This window comes from Primulina tabacum, chromosome 4 (assembly GCF_025594145.1).
Source record: "Primulina tabacum isolate GXHZ01 chromosome 4, ASM2559414v2, whole genome shotgun sequence".
Classification (NCBI taxonomy): Eukaryota; Viridiplantae; Streptophyta; class Magnoliopsida; order Lamiales; family Gesneriaceae; genus Primulina; species Primulina tabacum.
In genome coordinates this window covers 43,274,127-43,288,809 of record NC_134553.1, presented here as the reverse complement: position 1 = coordinate 43,288,809, position 14,683 = coordinate 43,274,127, and the positions used below count along the sequence as shown (strand labels likewise).

The 14,683-nt window shown below is 35.6% G+C and overlaps 1 protein-coding gene across 1 annotated transcript; it reads left to right on the top strand.

The window, feature by feature from the left end:
* Positions 1–12,138: 12,138 nt before the first annotated feature.
* Positions 12,139–12,720, top strand: LOC142542012 (zinc finger protein 6-like). The gene has a single exon (XM_075648460.1). The coding sequence runs from the start codon at positions 12,139–12,141 to the stop codon at positions 12,718–12,720; it is 582 nt and encodes a 193-aa protein (XP_075504575.1).
* Positions 12,721–14,683: the final 1,963 nt, after the last annotated feature.

Below are 14,683 nucleotides of genomic sequence, written 5' to 3'. Positions count from 1 at the left end.
TCTGTTCTTTGAAATATGTCAAATTCCTACATCATAAATTAAATGTATTGGTAACTAAAAGTAAAAAAAAAGTGAGAAAAAGAAAAATTATCATAAATACCTTCAAAACATCCATGCATCCACTGTCTGAATTTAGAGGAAGAGAAGCATTATCATCAATGCCACTGTGAGAACTCGTAGATGTGCTGGTACTACTTGATTTGGAGGCAAGGCCCATATAATCCTCAAACAAAGAAACTAATCTAGACTTCACCATACTTAATTCGTTACTACCATGTCTGTATAACTTGTTGTAACAAAACTCAACAAACTGCATCTTGAACCTCGGATCAACTATCCCAGCAATGGACAACAAAATGTTATAATCTTTCCAGTACTTGTCAAATTTCTGAAACATCCGATTGGCCATTGATATCATGAAATCGTCAGAGCTTTGCAAGGCTTGTCTTAATGTCAATTGAACCGTAAAGACACGAGGAAAATAAAGGTTGGCAGTAGGATATTTTACCCCAGAAAACAAAGTTGTTGTCTCATAGAAAACCTCGAGAAATTTGCATATTTTTTCAGCTTGACCCCACTCGTCAACCAATGGACAGTGTGTGAAATTAGTATCAGTCAATTTCAAATGATTAAAAACACGTCGATAATATATGGCACTAGAAAGCATCAAATACATAGAATTCTATCTAGTAGGAACATCTTGCCTGAGTGATTTCTTAGGATCCAACGAAGTTTGGGTACCAGATTCTACAAAGTTTTTCTTTCTCACTTGACTGCCTTTTACATACTTCACACATTCACGAATCTTATCAACTGAATGATCAATTATTTTCAAACCTTCTTGGACAATTAAATTGAGAATGTGTGCACAACAACGAACATACAAAAACTCGCCACCATTCACTAATGAAAATTTTAAACTAAGACGATCCCTTAAAAGGCCAACAAACACATCATTTGCAGCGGCATTGTCCAACTTAATTGTGAAAACCTTTCTCTGAATTCCCCAAGCATTGAATAAGCTATTGATTTTATCACACAATGCAATATCAGAGTGAGGTGGAGGCATGTAAGAGAAGTTGATAATCATTTTTTGCAAAATCCAATTCGAATCAATGAAATGCGCTGTCAAACATACATAGCCATCAGTGGCAATAGAAGTCCACAAATCGGAAGTGAAATAAATTTTTCCAGGGAATGAACGCATTTCTTGAGCTAGTCTATTGTATTCATTTTATGCATCTTGAGAATATCAGTCCTTGCGGTGTTTCTAGTGAAATGATTGACTTGAGGTTCCAAATATGTAAAAATGGATCTAATTGCCTCATATTCCACAAACTGAAACGGTAAACCATGTCTCACAATTGCTAATATTAGCAACTCTCTAAATCTTTCTTGGCTGAACTTTTGTGACCTTATGGCATGAATTTTATCGCCTTGTTCTAACAAAGCCTGAGCAATATCACGAGTTCTCTGTCTAGGACACTGTTTGAGAATATGGCGTTGGAGATTACTTGTCCCCATGCTACTATCTGCTTTGTGCGTAGTCCCACATGTTTTAAATTTGCAACGCTTTTCTTTTTCTTCTACTTCTTAAAGCATCTCAAAATATTGCCACCATTGTTATTTTAAAGGACTCTTTTGTTTAACACTTCCGGAGGCCCGACCTTGCAAGTTAGTACCTGTTTCTTCATCAACATCTAAATCCAACACCTGTACAGCCTCCACACTATCCTCCTCGTGAACAAGACCAATAGGTTCTGAACTCATTCTATCAATTAAAAGGCATAACAATATGATTAGTTACAAGAAAAAAATTGACAATTCCTTGAAAACTAAGAGCAAAACCGAAGAACACAAGCTTTTACAATTCAAATATGTGGCATCAACTATACAAAATGCGTGTCCTCAACTTACTTGGTGTAGAAAGGTATGTAGACGGTAAATCAAGTGGAAGACTTCATTTGGTATAGGCATTACAAGAAACAGAAATGAATGGATGTCAATTTTAACATGATCATATACTCCAAGAATTGTACCAAAGAAAATGTGTGCATACCCCTGCTCAGCGACATAAATTAGGAGATTCTGAAGGTGACCAACTATTAAAATACAACACTAAAACAAACTGAATTCAATATAATCTGGTCACATGCATTCCTCATATGGTCAAATGAGGGCAATTATGTCCCAAACTTTCAATCACTAATGTTATACAATGATACCCAATTGTCACTGACTTTATTTAACAAAAGAATTTGTAAACAAAGTTTGCTTCTTCCCTCATGTCTCGCCCTCCTCCCGCAAACGGCACATGTAACCAAAACAAAACTCATCTGCACAAACTTCCTTACTAAGAACAACACAAAAGAAACTATTCAATATCATCTTCTGGGAACATAACAAATATATTGAAGAACGGAACAAATATATTGAAGAATATTCAAATTTCAAATTATATGTTCAATAAAATTTTTTGAGAGCGAACCCAAACAAAGATTACTTTAATAAAACTCAGTTTTTCACCTGGACGGCTGGACGAGAAGAGGATTAGCAGAGAAGGCCGAGGGTTTCACTTGGACGCTTGAGTGAGAAGCGGAGAAGGAAACGCACGAGATGGGAATTGAGAAATGAGAAGCCAACAACAACAAAGGTTAATACTTAGATGCTCTAATTGGGTTGGGCTTTATTTTAGTTTAGATATTGAGAAAGCCTTACAATAGTTGTGTAAGTTGTAAAAAAAAATTTAAAAAATGGTGGGCCGGGTGGGTTCGGGTCATTGGGTGACCTGATATTTTTTTTAGGTCAACCCGGGTCAACCTGAACCCATTCGGAAATTTTTTTTTTTGCGGGTTTGCATTCGGGTCTGACCCGTTTCGACCCTAACCCGAAAATCATAAACCCAAACTATTTTTCGTGTCGTCCTGTGTTGGGTTAGTGTGTCGGGTTCATTTTTTATACCCCCTACCGATAAGTTAGAACATATTTAAGTCCGGACATAAGAAATGTTATGCGCCAAAAATGTTCTAGAAATGATAAGTGAATGTCCAAGTAAACAGGATTTCAACAACAAACAAAAAAAAGTTAAATGATGCAAATTCCGCACAAATATGACACGTTAGACTAGGTCACATTTTTCTAAAGAAGGATGCACAATTTAGTTAGAGAAGACATATTTGACTTGTCAGACAAAAATTCTCTATCTACTTGTGAGTGCTCTTTAAAAGGAAAAATGACCAAGGCTCCCTTTAAGGGAAACGTAGAAAGTACACATGGTCTACTGGATTTGATCCACATAGATGTTGTGGCCCGCTAAGTGTTAACAAAAAATATGGGCAATCCTACTTCATTACCTTTACTGATGACTACTCGAGGTATGAGTATGTCTATTTGATGAGACATAAATCTGAAGCATTTGAAAAGTTCAAAGAATTCAGATTAGAAGTGGAAAAACAACTAGAAAGAAGTATTAAGACACTTCGATCTGATCGAGATGGAGAATACTTGAGTACTGAAATCTTAGATTATCTAAAAGAGAATGAGATTCTCTCACAGTGGACTCCACCAGTAACACCACAATCGAATTGTGTTTCTGAACGTCGTAATCGAACTTTGATTGATATGGTTCGATCTATGATGGGACTCACTGAATTGCCTACATTTTTTTTGGGGTTTTGCACTTGAAACTTTCGGCAATGTCGAATAATTTCCATACAAAAACAGTGGATAAGACAACATATGAGATATGATGAGAAAAATTCTCAAATATTCTTACTTAAGAATATGGGTATGTCCTACTTACGTAAAGCAGATAATGGGAGACAAATTGGATAGTCGATCCATTTTGTGCTACATTGTAGGATATCAAAAGAATTTTGTTGGATATTATTTTTATCATCCCAATGAACCAAAATTGTTTGTTTCAAGAAATGCCACCTTCCCAGATAATGAATTTCTATTAGATATAAAATGCGAGATGATAGAGATTGAAAAATTCAAAATACTCCGTCAACAGTAAAAGTTGAACATGATCCCAAAAAACCAGTAGTTGAAGTACACACACCTAGAAGGTCTGCTAGTTATACGCTTCTTCATGAATAAGGCCATGCTGAGCCTTGTGTTGGATGTGATATAATGAACTTTAAAGAAGCAATATCTGATACTGATTCATCCAAATGGATTGTAGCCATGCAGTCTAAGATGAACTCTATGTATTCAAACCAAGTCTGGACATTAGTGGATCCACCTGATGGAATTGTTCCATTAGAATACTGCTAGCCATAACAGCATGGTATGACTATGAGATATAGCAAATGGATGTAAAGACGACATTCCTCAATGTAGATATTAAAGAATATATTTATATGTCTCAACCTGAGGGATACATATCAGTAGGAAATGAGCATAATGTATGCAAACTTCAGAGATCAATATATTGTCTCAAGCAGGCGTCCAGAAGTTGGAACCTAAGATTTGAAAACACTATAGAGGAATTTGGTTTTGCCAAGAATCTTGAGGAACCATGTGTGTACAAGAAAGTTACTGGGAGTGCAGTGACATTTCTAGTAATTTATGTTGATGATATCCTACTCATTGGGAATGATGTAGGATTACTGCAATCAGCTAAAGTATGGTTAGCAAGTAAATTCTATATGAAAGACATGGGTGAAGCATCCTCATGTATTGAGAATACAAATCTATGGAGATAGATCAAAGAGGATGATGGGGTTCACCCAAGCGACTTATATCGATACGATTCTAAAGAGATTCTCTATGGAATAGTCCAAGAGATGATACTTACCGATGTATCATGGTGTTACTTTATCTAATGCAATGTGCCCCAAGATTGATGGAGAGATAGAGATGATGACACGTATTCCATATGCGTCAGTCATTGAAACTATCATGTGTGGCATGATATCAACACGTCCCTGATGTTGCTTATGTTCTGAGTGTTACAAGCAGATATCAGGTGAACATTGGTCCAATGCATTAGAAGGTTGTGAAAGATATTCTTAAGTACCTAAGGAGGACTAAGAACTTGTTCATGGTCTATGGGGGTGCAGAATTAAAATTGAAAGGCTACACTGATTGTAGCTTCCAAAGCGATATAGATGATTCGAAACCGACATATGGTTTTGTATTCATTCTCAATGGTGCGGTTGTCTCTTGAAAGAGTTCCAAGAAAGACACCGTTCCGGATTCCACAACTGAAATGAATATATTGTTGCATCTGCTGTAGCCAAAAGAGACAGTTTGGATGTCGAATTTCGTCCAAGAGTTGGGCGTTATTCCTAATGGGGTTGATTCAGTCCCGGTGTACTGCGACAACACTAGTGTCGTTTCTCAAGCAAAGAAACCAAGGTCTCATCAGCGATCCAAACATATACTGAGGAAATTCCACATCATCCGGGAGATTGTGGTAAGAGGAGATATATATCAGTCGATAGAATCGCTTCTACATATGACGTTCACTTACAAAGCCCTTGTCAGAACCATTATTTGAGAAGCATCGCGAAGCAATGAGATTAAAGTTTATGGATAGTTGGCTCTAGGGCAAGTGGGAGATTGTTAGAATAGATGTCCTGCAAGCCAACGTTTGGCTAGGAAATTTATTGACTCAGTTGTAATTAACAATATTTATTTTAATATAATTTAAATTTCATGATTTCACTTTAATTTATCTGTATACCCATGCAATCAGTATAAATAAAGTCCTTGATTATACTTTAATGCAAATGAATCATAATTCGATCTTGAAACTCATTTGTAAACATTATATATTCTAAATTCGTTCCTAGTCGATTCACCCGCCTAAAAACAAGGATAAAATTCGTTTGCGCTTGAGACTAGCATCTGTGATGTTGTGTACTGTCTTTCATGGTAAAGGCATATAGATGTCCAATCATGCAGATGAGTAATCATACGATGACTCTATCGAACAACCCTCCTTCGGACTTTTCAAGTTGTTATCATTCATCGAGAGGAAAAGTATGTCGTTGTGATTGTACATGATCAGTCCTTACGACCGGGGACAACACTGAGGCTCTACATACTAGGAATGTGCTTTGACTCGTTTACCGACTCCGCGGGGGTCAAATGTGGCGAGGTTGGGTGCAATTGCGAAATGTGTAGGAGCCAATGCATTGTAGTCAGGGATTCATCGCTCACCTACGGCTGTGGATATCCATGTGATCTAACAAAATAATAGTGCATGAAATCTCTGGCCAGAGTGTGAGATGTACATTAGGGAAGTAGTTCTCTAGTTGTGCATGCGATGAAACTATGAATATTTTATGATTGTATCACACAGCTATCGAATTAATATGCAACATTCGATGAACCAATGGTTGCAGATTCGATCGAGATATATGAGATGAAGGGACCGCACTGTACGTTAATCATAACCGACTAGTTCTTTTAGGCACTATCAGTGATACCTAGGGAATAATGGGGCGATGCTACTAGACACTCTTACCATGATTCGATGTGTTTAATCAGAAATGATTTCTGACATTCTCACAGATGTTGGTGCATGAAATGTGGCAAATTAGGGTAAGCTCGAATAAAGAAAAATGTCCTGAATTGCAAATAGTTGTGAACCCACAGATAGCTGTATCTTTGAACCATTGAGGGTCACACAAGCACTGAATCATTTTCTCTTGTTGAGAGAATAAATTCATCGAGTTGAATTTATATATAATTATGAGATATTAAATTCAAGGAGTTGAATTTATGATAATTAAATTTTAAGAGAATAAATTCAAAGAATTGAATTTATGATATAGTAAATTCAAAGAGTTGAATTTGTGATAATTAAATTTAGAGAGAATAAATTCAAGGAGTTAAGTTTATGCAATTTGAGAATTTATATTATTAAACTCACAAGTTGAGTTTATTAAATATTAAATCAAATGTAGTGTGAAGTATGTTTAATGGGATTGTAGGGGTACAAGTATAACATACTAAATAATTAAAGTTCTTAATGAACTTTGATATAACTAATTAAACCGGTTGAACTAGTCCAATTAATTAATCACGCACATTAATATTAATTATGGAACATAAATCTACAATTAAGGTAATTAGGTTAAGGCTTTTGTTTTAAGGAATGAGAGCCATAACTCTAGCCGCCTCCATTCACTCCCTTTCAATTTTTGAAAATTTCATCCCTCAAGCACTCTAATATTTCGGCCACCTTGAAAGAAAATTAAGGGTTGAGCCGTCTCTCGAATTTTGATCTCTAACAAAAAACTCTTCTAAATTTTCTAGTGTAATTTAGAAGAGGAACAATCATTTCAGTCGAGGACCGGATTAGGAGATTGAAGAAAGAAGATTCTGAAGAAAGTTCGTAGAAATACAACAACAACTACGTCCGCTTATACCGAATTAGTTGGAGTCAAGTGAAAATTGTTCACTAAAGGTATATATTAAACATCCTATGTATGTTTCTTTGAATTTAAACCATACAAGTGTCCAAGATAATATTTCGAATATCAAAATAAAATTTTAAAACTTCCGCTGTATTTTGGACACGAGAAAAACGGTATCACAACATAACAATGTTCCAGAAAGATGTCATCAAAGTCCTTGCGCCACTATTCTTCTGCAGCTAAGTTTGATAACTAAGTACAGTACGTAAGAGAAGTATAGTTTACTAGTCAACATTTGAAATCCCCTATTGAAGTCGAAGCATCGGCTTGCTATTATGCTTCCAGTTTCTGATGTCAAAATGGAGGAGTTCAAAGACAGTTTCACCCAAAAGAAGACCAACTTCCGGCAGATTCTTGGAAAGTGTTGAAAATGTCGAACATATGTCCGGTTTCGAGTGTGCATCGAGTTCGATATCCCGATGAAGATGGCCATTTTAAGCATAACATTAACATATGGTGCATTTAATGTTGTGCAATTTAATATGACCAATTGTTCAAGTTTATATATAGTACTAGTTATGAACTCATCTTGAGTTGCTCTCCCAAATAATATCCAGTTGGAAATCATGCATTTTTTTTTGTCATTATTTGATTTTTTTTTTTAAATGATCAGTTCGAAAAGATGTAGAAATTCAATTAAAAAGAATGTTTATCAGAAATATTTTAATATTTTAAATATGTCCTTTGGTTGCAAACATTTAAATTAGCATTTTATATAGATATTTCCTTTAAATTGTTTTGCATGAACATACAAGCATAATTAGAAGAATATGATTTATAATAAAGCAGCCAAATATGGTAGTATAAAATAATTCACACTAAAAAACTATAATTTTATTAAAGTACTATCATTAAGTATTATAAATACAAATTTATTTATTACAGATTAAATAAAAATCAATATCATTCAAAATAATTAGAGCATAGTCTAGTTTAGTTTCAATTAAATATATTAAACTCCAAAAATAAAATCAAATTGTAAAAAGTCATTGAAAATATATATGAATTCAATTAGTACAAAAATCAAACCAATAATTAAAAAATATATCATAGTGGTAAACTTTTCCTTAAACTTTTAGATCATATTAAACATTTTTTTTAATCTACAATTTGATTCATTTTTTATCTAATTGAAAATAGATATTTATAAGAAAACTCAATGAGCTAAATAATAATAATAAAAATTCATCCCATATATACTAATAACCACATATATATATATATATATAATATATATTCATTCCGGGCTAGAGCCCACCCCGCCTTTGGGGTGGCTCCTGTCCTGCATCATATAGCTAGCTATATCTGGTAGTGTACCGCAGGGGTTGAGATGGAGCCATGGAGGGTCGCTCTTTCTCATGCATATCTCAAGCCACCTCTAATGCTTACGCTAGCTAGGGAATGATGGTGCAACGCTGTTGAACGTAGCTGGTGCCACACCATTACTCTCGAGCAGTAAAGAGAAAAAGAAAAGATTAAGATTCTTGGACATTGAGAATCAACACTAGCTAGCTACCTGTTAGACAGTCAAATATTTAGTTAACATCACAAACTCAAAACAAATATCAATTCCATAATCTTCCGAGGCTTGTAGAGTTGAATTGATTGATTAAAGTACACTACTTTGGCATGATAAGGCTCGTTTGTACATGAAATGACAATAGGCTTAGGTGGACCATTTCATGGATTCTGCAATCTTATGATGTTACTCTTATGAAATCCTATCATCAGTGTTCATAAATCTTAACTTTATACTGAAATTTCACCACCAAAATTTATCTCCTCTCCACCCGTATACAACTAATTAATTATACTCCGTTGACGAGTGTATTATACTATACGCGGGTTTTAATCTGACCGATCGAGCTAGTTTTGAAGTTAAAAGACCGGAAAAATTTGCAATCTGGGAAGCACGAGACGAGGGATTGATCGAGGGTTGTGATTCTTCAACCTTTAAGTCACATCTGCTCGAGCTATTCCTCGGATTAGGCCTTTCACCACCAGTCTTTGTCTCCTCTTTCATGTGTCCCGTCTTATTGAAGCAAATGATGTCGTATTTTAGATGCACTTGCCGAGCCATCACACATCATGTGGCTTTAGGATAAGAAAGAAAGATGCCCCCCCTATTGTGAAATCTGAATCAAGATTCAATTGTGTGCACAAGTACGTACTCACTGATTAAAGCTGGTGATAAAGGCCCGTGGAACTTCATTGGATACTTGCAACAAAGGAAAAAAAAAGGCATAAAAAAGAGAGGGAATTATTTGATATCGGGACAGCATCGAAATCAATGTACTATAAAAAAAACTTTCAGACAACAAGTGAAACGTAACTAATGCAAGCAACTTGAATTCTTATCTATCCCCCACTTTCATGCATTCCAAATCTGTACTTGTTATATAGGCCATAACGCAGGCCGACCCTGAATCACGTGTTTTAAAAAAGTTTCACATGAAAAAAAAAACATCATACTTTGATACTTTGTATACCATGTATAAAGCGCAAAGGTTGACACAATATTCCTCCTAGCTACTTGAATTTCTACTGTTTGGAGAGATGATGTAGCATACTGATCATGAACCCTCGTGCCAGATGGTATTTCATGAACTTGTTATTCGGGATTATACATGTACTGTCAAACAAATTGTCATGCCCCATGTCCAAGTTCGAGCATGTGAGACTACACAATAAGTTCCTATTAGTATCTTATAAATAGTCATTAATTTATATATAATCCAAAAAGTCTCTCATGAAATCAAGGGTGTTGTCACGTCCCAGGGACGTGGTTGGTCGACACCGGCGTTGCTCTCAAATTAACATTCGAAAACGACAAGGCTCAGAAGTACAAAATTCAGAAACCAGTCTTTTTATTCATAATACTAAATAATCCATTATCTGTTACAACTTAAATACTAATGTTTTACAGCAGAAATGTAAAACCATACATAATAGTATCTTAACAGATGCAGCGGAAATAACATAAACTAGAATCAGAACTGAGAAATGACAGTCTTCTTCACCAGCCCCAAAACTGGATCTGCTCTTCTTCTTCTAATATTTCTTCCTCGTTCTTATCTGAGATTATTTTGGTGGGTGAGTGATATGATCGTCACTCAATAAGCGGGGGCGGGAATAACTCCAAGTTTTCGAAATCATTTTCAACAGAAACAGTAATACAAATAATATACAGAAAACTTCTTATTTTCAGAACAGGAATCGGTATTCAGAACAGAAATACAAGTAAGTAAGCACTGAGCACGTTTGTGAATTTCATGGCTAAATGATATCAGTTCCCTTTATGTTCTCTCCTCTAAGGGGTGATGCCAGAATCAGAAATAAGAATTCAGAAATGTTCAGAATATATATTCCTACCATTAGTTCACTAGGTTTCAGTGCTTCAAAAATCAGATATCAAAATACACATACTTTGTTTCAAAACAAGAATCATCAAACTGATTTCAAGATATTTATACATAAGCCCACTTACCGTAATTTGCTACAAAGTTTCGGTTGAAGTCTAGAATCTGCTTGTTCTTGCTACTGGTTTCTACTGCTCGAAAATAAGCACTCTCTTCGCTCGAAAATTCAAGTGATAATCTCAAGATTTGTGTAACACCAATTCAGAGCTTTGATGGTATTATTTATAGGCACAATTCTGACTGTTAACCTCCCAATTAATGGCCATAATATGACATTAACAGCCTTTATTACATGTTAAATGCATCATTTACAAGTCATAAGCTGAATCAGTAACTGTCTGCTGGAATCTCGCTCTTCTGCTGCTGGATTTTACCTGTTGTCTGCTGCTCGATTCTAATCTGCTGGAAAAATACTAGCTTCTGCTGGAAATTTTGCATTGCTGCTGAAATTCTGGAAATTCGGGTTCTCACATGTGTAGTTCTCAAAATAAATTTTTTTGGCACAAGTTAATAAATTTGGTTTCCATGTAAGATATGTTGCCAAGGTTGGTGGTTACTGCATATGAAACACATATCTTTTATAAGTACAAAGTTTAGTGTGTGGGTGATAAATATGAAATCATAGCTGGTCAAGAAGCCTGGATTTTGCATGAGATTTAGTCATCATTATTCAGTAGACATGAAGGGCCAAGCGCACGTTTCGTGTCTAATAGTTGCGTCAAATTATTGAAGTTGACATGAATTTTCACAGCAATAAAAACACATCACAGCAGGAAAATCAATATAAGAATCAGTACTGCGTCTTTGTGATGTAAAAAAGATGTAGTACTTTTCATTACATTTATTTATTGATCGGTATATATTTCATTACATTCATTATATATACGTACGATGTATAAAGTAATTTCTTACATCTTTTCCCTGGTAATTAGTCTCACGGGTAGCTCTCTTGTGATACGTTCTCACGAATCTTTATCTGTGAGATGGGTCAACCCTACCGACATTCACAATAAAAGTAATACTTTTAGCATAAAAAATAATACTTTTTCGATTGATGACCCAAATAAGAGATCCGTCTCACAAAATACAACCCGTGAGACCGTATGACACAAGTTTTTGCATTGAAAAAGTATAAGTTTTCAATCAGAGAATGACACGTTAGTAAAAACTCATAAAATCGTACACTTTTGTTGAATTCTTTGTTTACCATTCCCCCTATATATATATATACTACACCTGTTACACCTCAAAGATGGTGGCATCAAAATTGTAACAAAATCAATTTCATGGAAGAAAACTCATCTTTGATAGGGGTCCATAATTCTTACGAACCTGAGGTTCAAGATTATGCGCATCCATCCTCAGTCACGATGCTGTTCGGGTTCGCAGTCGAGCACAAAGTTCCTCAAGTAGCACAACATGACGCCGAAAACAAGCGATTCGTGTGCCACCACTGCCATCGAAAATTCTCCAACTCTCAAGCTCTTGGCGGCCATCAAAACGCGCACAAGAAGGAGCGACAGAGGGTTAAGCGAGCCCACTTCATGGTCGACAACCATCGACATCAAGGACCGTCTCACGCACATATGATCAGCCCACATGTGGCACGACCAGGCTCGTTCAATAGTCCAAGTGCACCTATTAGTGCCTATGGAACAAGGTTTCTCCCATCTGGTGATCATCATCACAACTCTGTTGTAGGGTTTCCTCATGTTTTGTCAGGAGTGCCTCTTAGGTATTCCGGCGGGTTTCAAATCATGCCACAGCGGCAGGCCGTGCTCGGCGGCGGAAGAGGGGAAGTGGGGCCCTTGAAAGTGGCGGAGACGATAGGTGTCACCGAAGGATTGGATGTTGATCTTCATCTGTGATGAGTACACATTTCATTTACTACCACGTACTTATAATATTCGACTTCATTTTAAGAAATATTTAGTTAATGAAATCGCGATGTTTAATATTTGAGCTACAATTTATTTATTTTACTCGAACACGACCGTCTAGATTAATTACCGGTTTGAGGTTATCTTGAATTAATGCATAATCCCAACCATTAATATTAATTTAAATAGAACATGATCAGGCAAAGGTGTATATTTCTGTAATTGTATCTGGCAATGTCCCACCGCATAGCCTGGAGAAATTCAAGGTTGTCCACTCGACCATCTTTCTCCCGATGCCTTTTGACCTATTAGTTAACCCATAAACTAATGCTCCAAATTTGTTCATGTAATCCATTTAATTTACATTCAACAATGATCAAAGATTTATTCACTTGTATCCCCAAAATAAATCCCATCCTCATTTTCTTCTATTCCCTTCTCTTCCATTTTTCTCATCCAAGTTATATGCCACCGGCGAGACGGATGGACGAGCACCAGCCGGCTAGTTATTTATCGTCCTATACTCCAAACCAGCATTTCGACTCCATAAGAACCGCCACAATTACCACTTCCACCGCCTACACGAATGCTTACAGCCATAATCCGGCTTTCCGTGCTTCTAATCCTCCACGTACAACAAGGCTAACGTCGTCATCCCCGTCGTACACGTTGTCCGATTGGCAGCGAGGTAATTTTGATGTGAAGAGGAAGCAGAGAATCATGTCTTACAAATCATATGCAATTGAAGGGAAAGTGAAGGCTTCCATTAGTAATAGCTTCCGATGGGTCAAGAATAAGTATTCATCCATTGTGCATGGCTATTAACTAACTGTCTATTGTTTCATGCACATTAAATTGTCCTGCGGAATGTATAATAATAATGCACAAGGAAATGTGTATAAATGGCCTTAGAAAATGATTTAATTTGTTCCATTTTCCCTGTCCTTATATGATATTTTGTGTGATTTATTTATTTCTTTTATGATAAGTTATTTTTAAGAAAATTTTGCAATTGATTATAATATGAGTTAAAAATTATATAGAAACTGTAAGTCTTGCATTAGATATGATGTCTTTGTTCCACTTTGCTTGAAAATTAATGTTTAAATCGTTTATAAGTGCTACTAATGGACTTTATTAATTATATTAACCATTTTCGTAAAACAATGACCACCATGAAATAGTTGCTACATAACCCCATTGTGCAGTCGCATTTGTGCGAGTCTTAACCAAGACATTATAGAAATGATATCAAAGATTATCACCACTAGGAACACCGGAAGATAAGTGTTATGTAGGACAAAATGTTATATCCACTTGAGCCACTTGTTAAATTTGTAAAAGTCATATCTAGATTCTGGAGGTGGTGGATTTAGGGTGTCATTCAACGTTATGTTTTGAAGGACAATCGTGATGTCTTTGTCTCACATTGATTGAAAATAAACATTTAAAATAGTCTATAAGCGGTTGTTATGAAAATTATTAAATATTCCACATCGGCTTGATTAAGTAATGAGAATTATACATATAGACTTGGACAATCTCCGTCTCTTGAGCTAGCTTTTGGGGTTAAGTTAGGTTTAAGTCGCAATCTTAAATGTCTCACATCAGCTGAATTATGTCACTGAAATTTATATATATGGACTTGAACAATCCTTCTAACTTGAATTAACTTTTGATGTTGAGTTAGATGAAAGTCTCAATCTTAACAAAAATTAATATTTCATAAAACGATAACAAAATACAAAATAGTTTGCTATATATACTCATTTTACAATTACACTTGCTCGGACTTAGGATCGGAGCCTAACAATAGTCTCACCATGTCATTTTGCTATATATATATATATACCCCTTTATATATATATATATATATATCCCTTTAACTGTTTTGAAAATTTGTGAAAACACATGATTAACTAGAAGAGTACAAAAATATGTAACCGGCCAT

What these genes read in the sequence shown, in the direction of transcription:
- LOC142542012 (XM_075648460.1), top strand. Translation starts at nt 12,139, where the DNA reads ATGGAAGAAAACTCATCTTTGATAGGGGTCCATAATTCTTACGAACCT.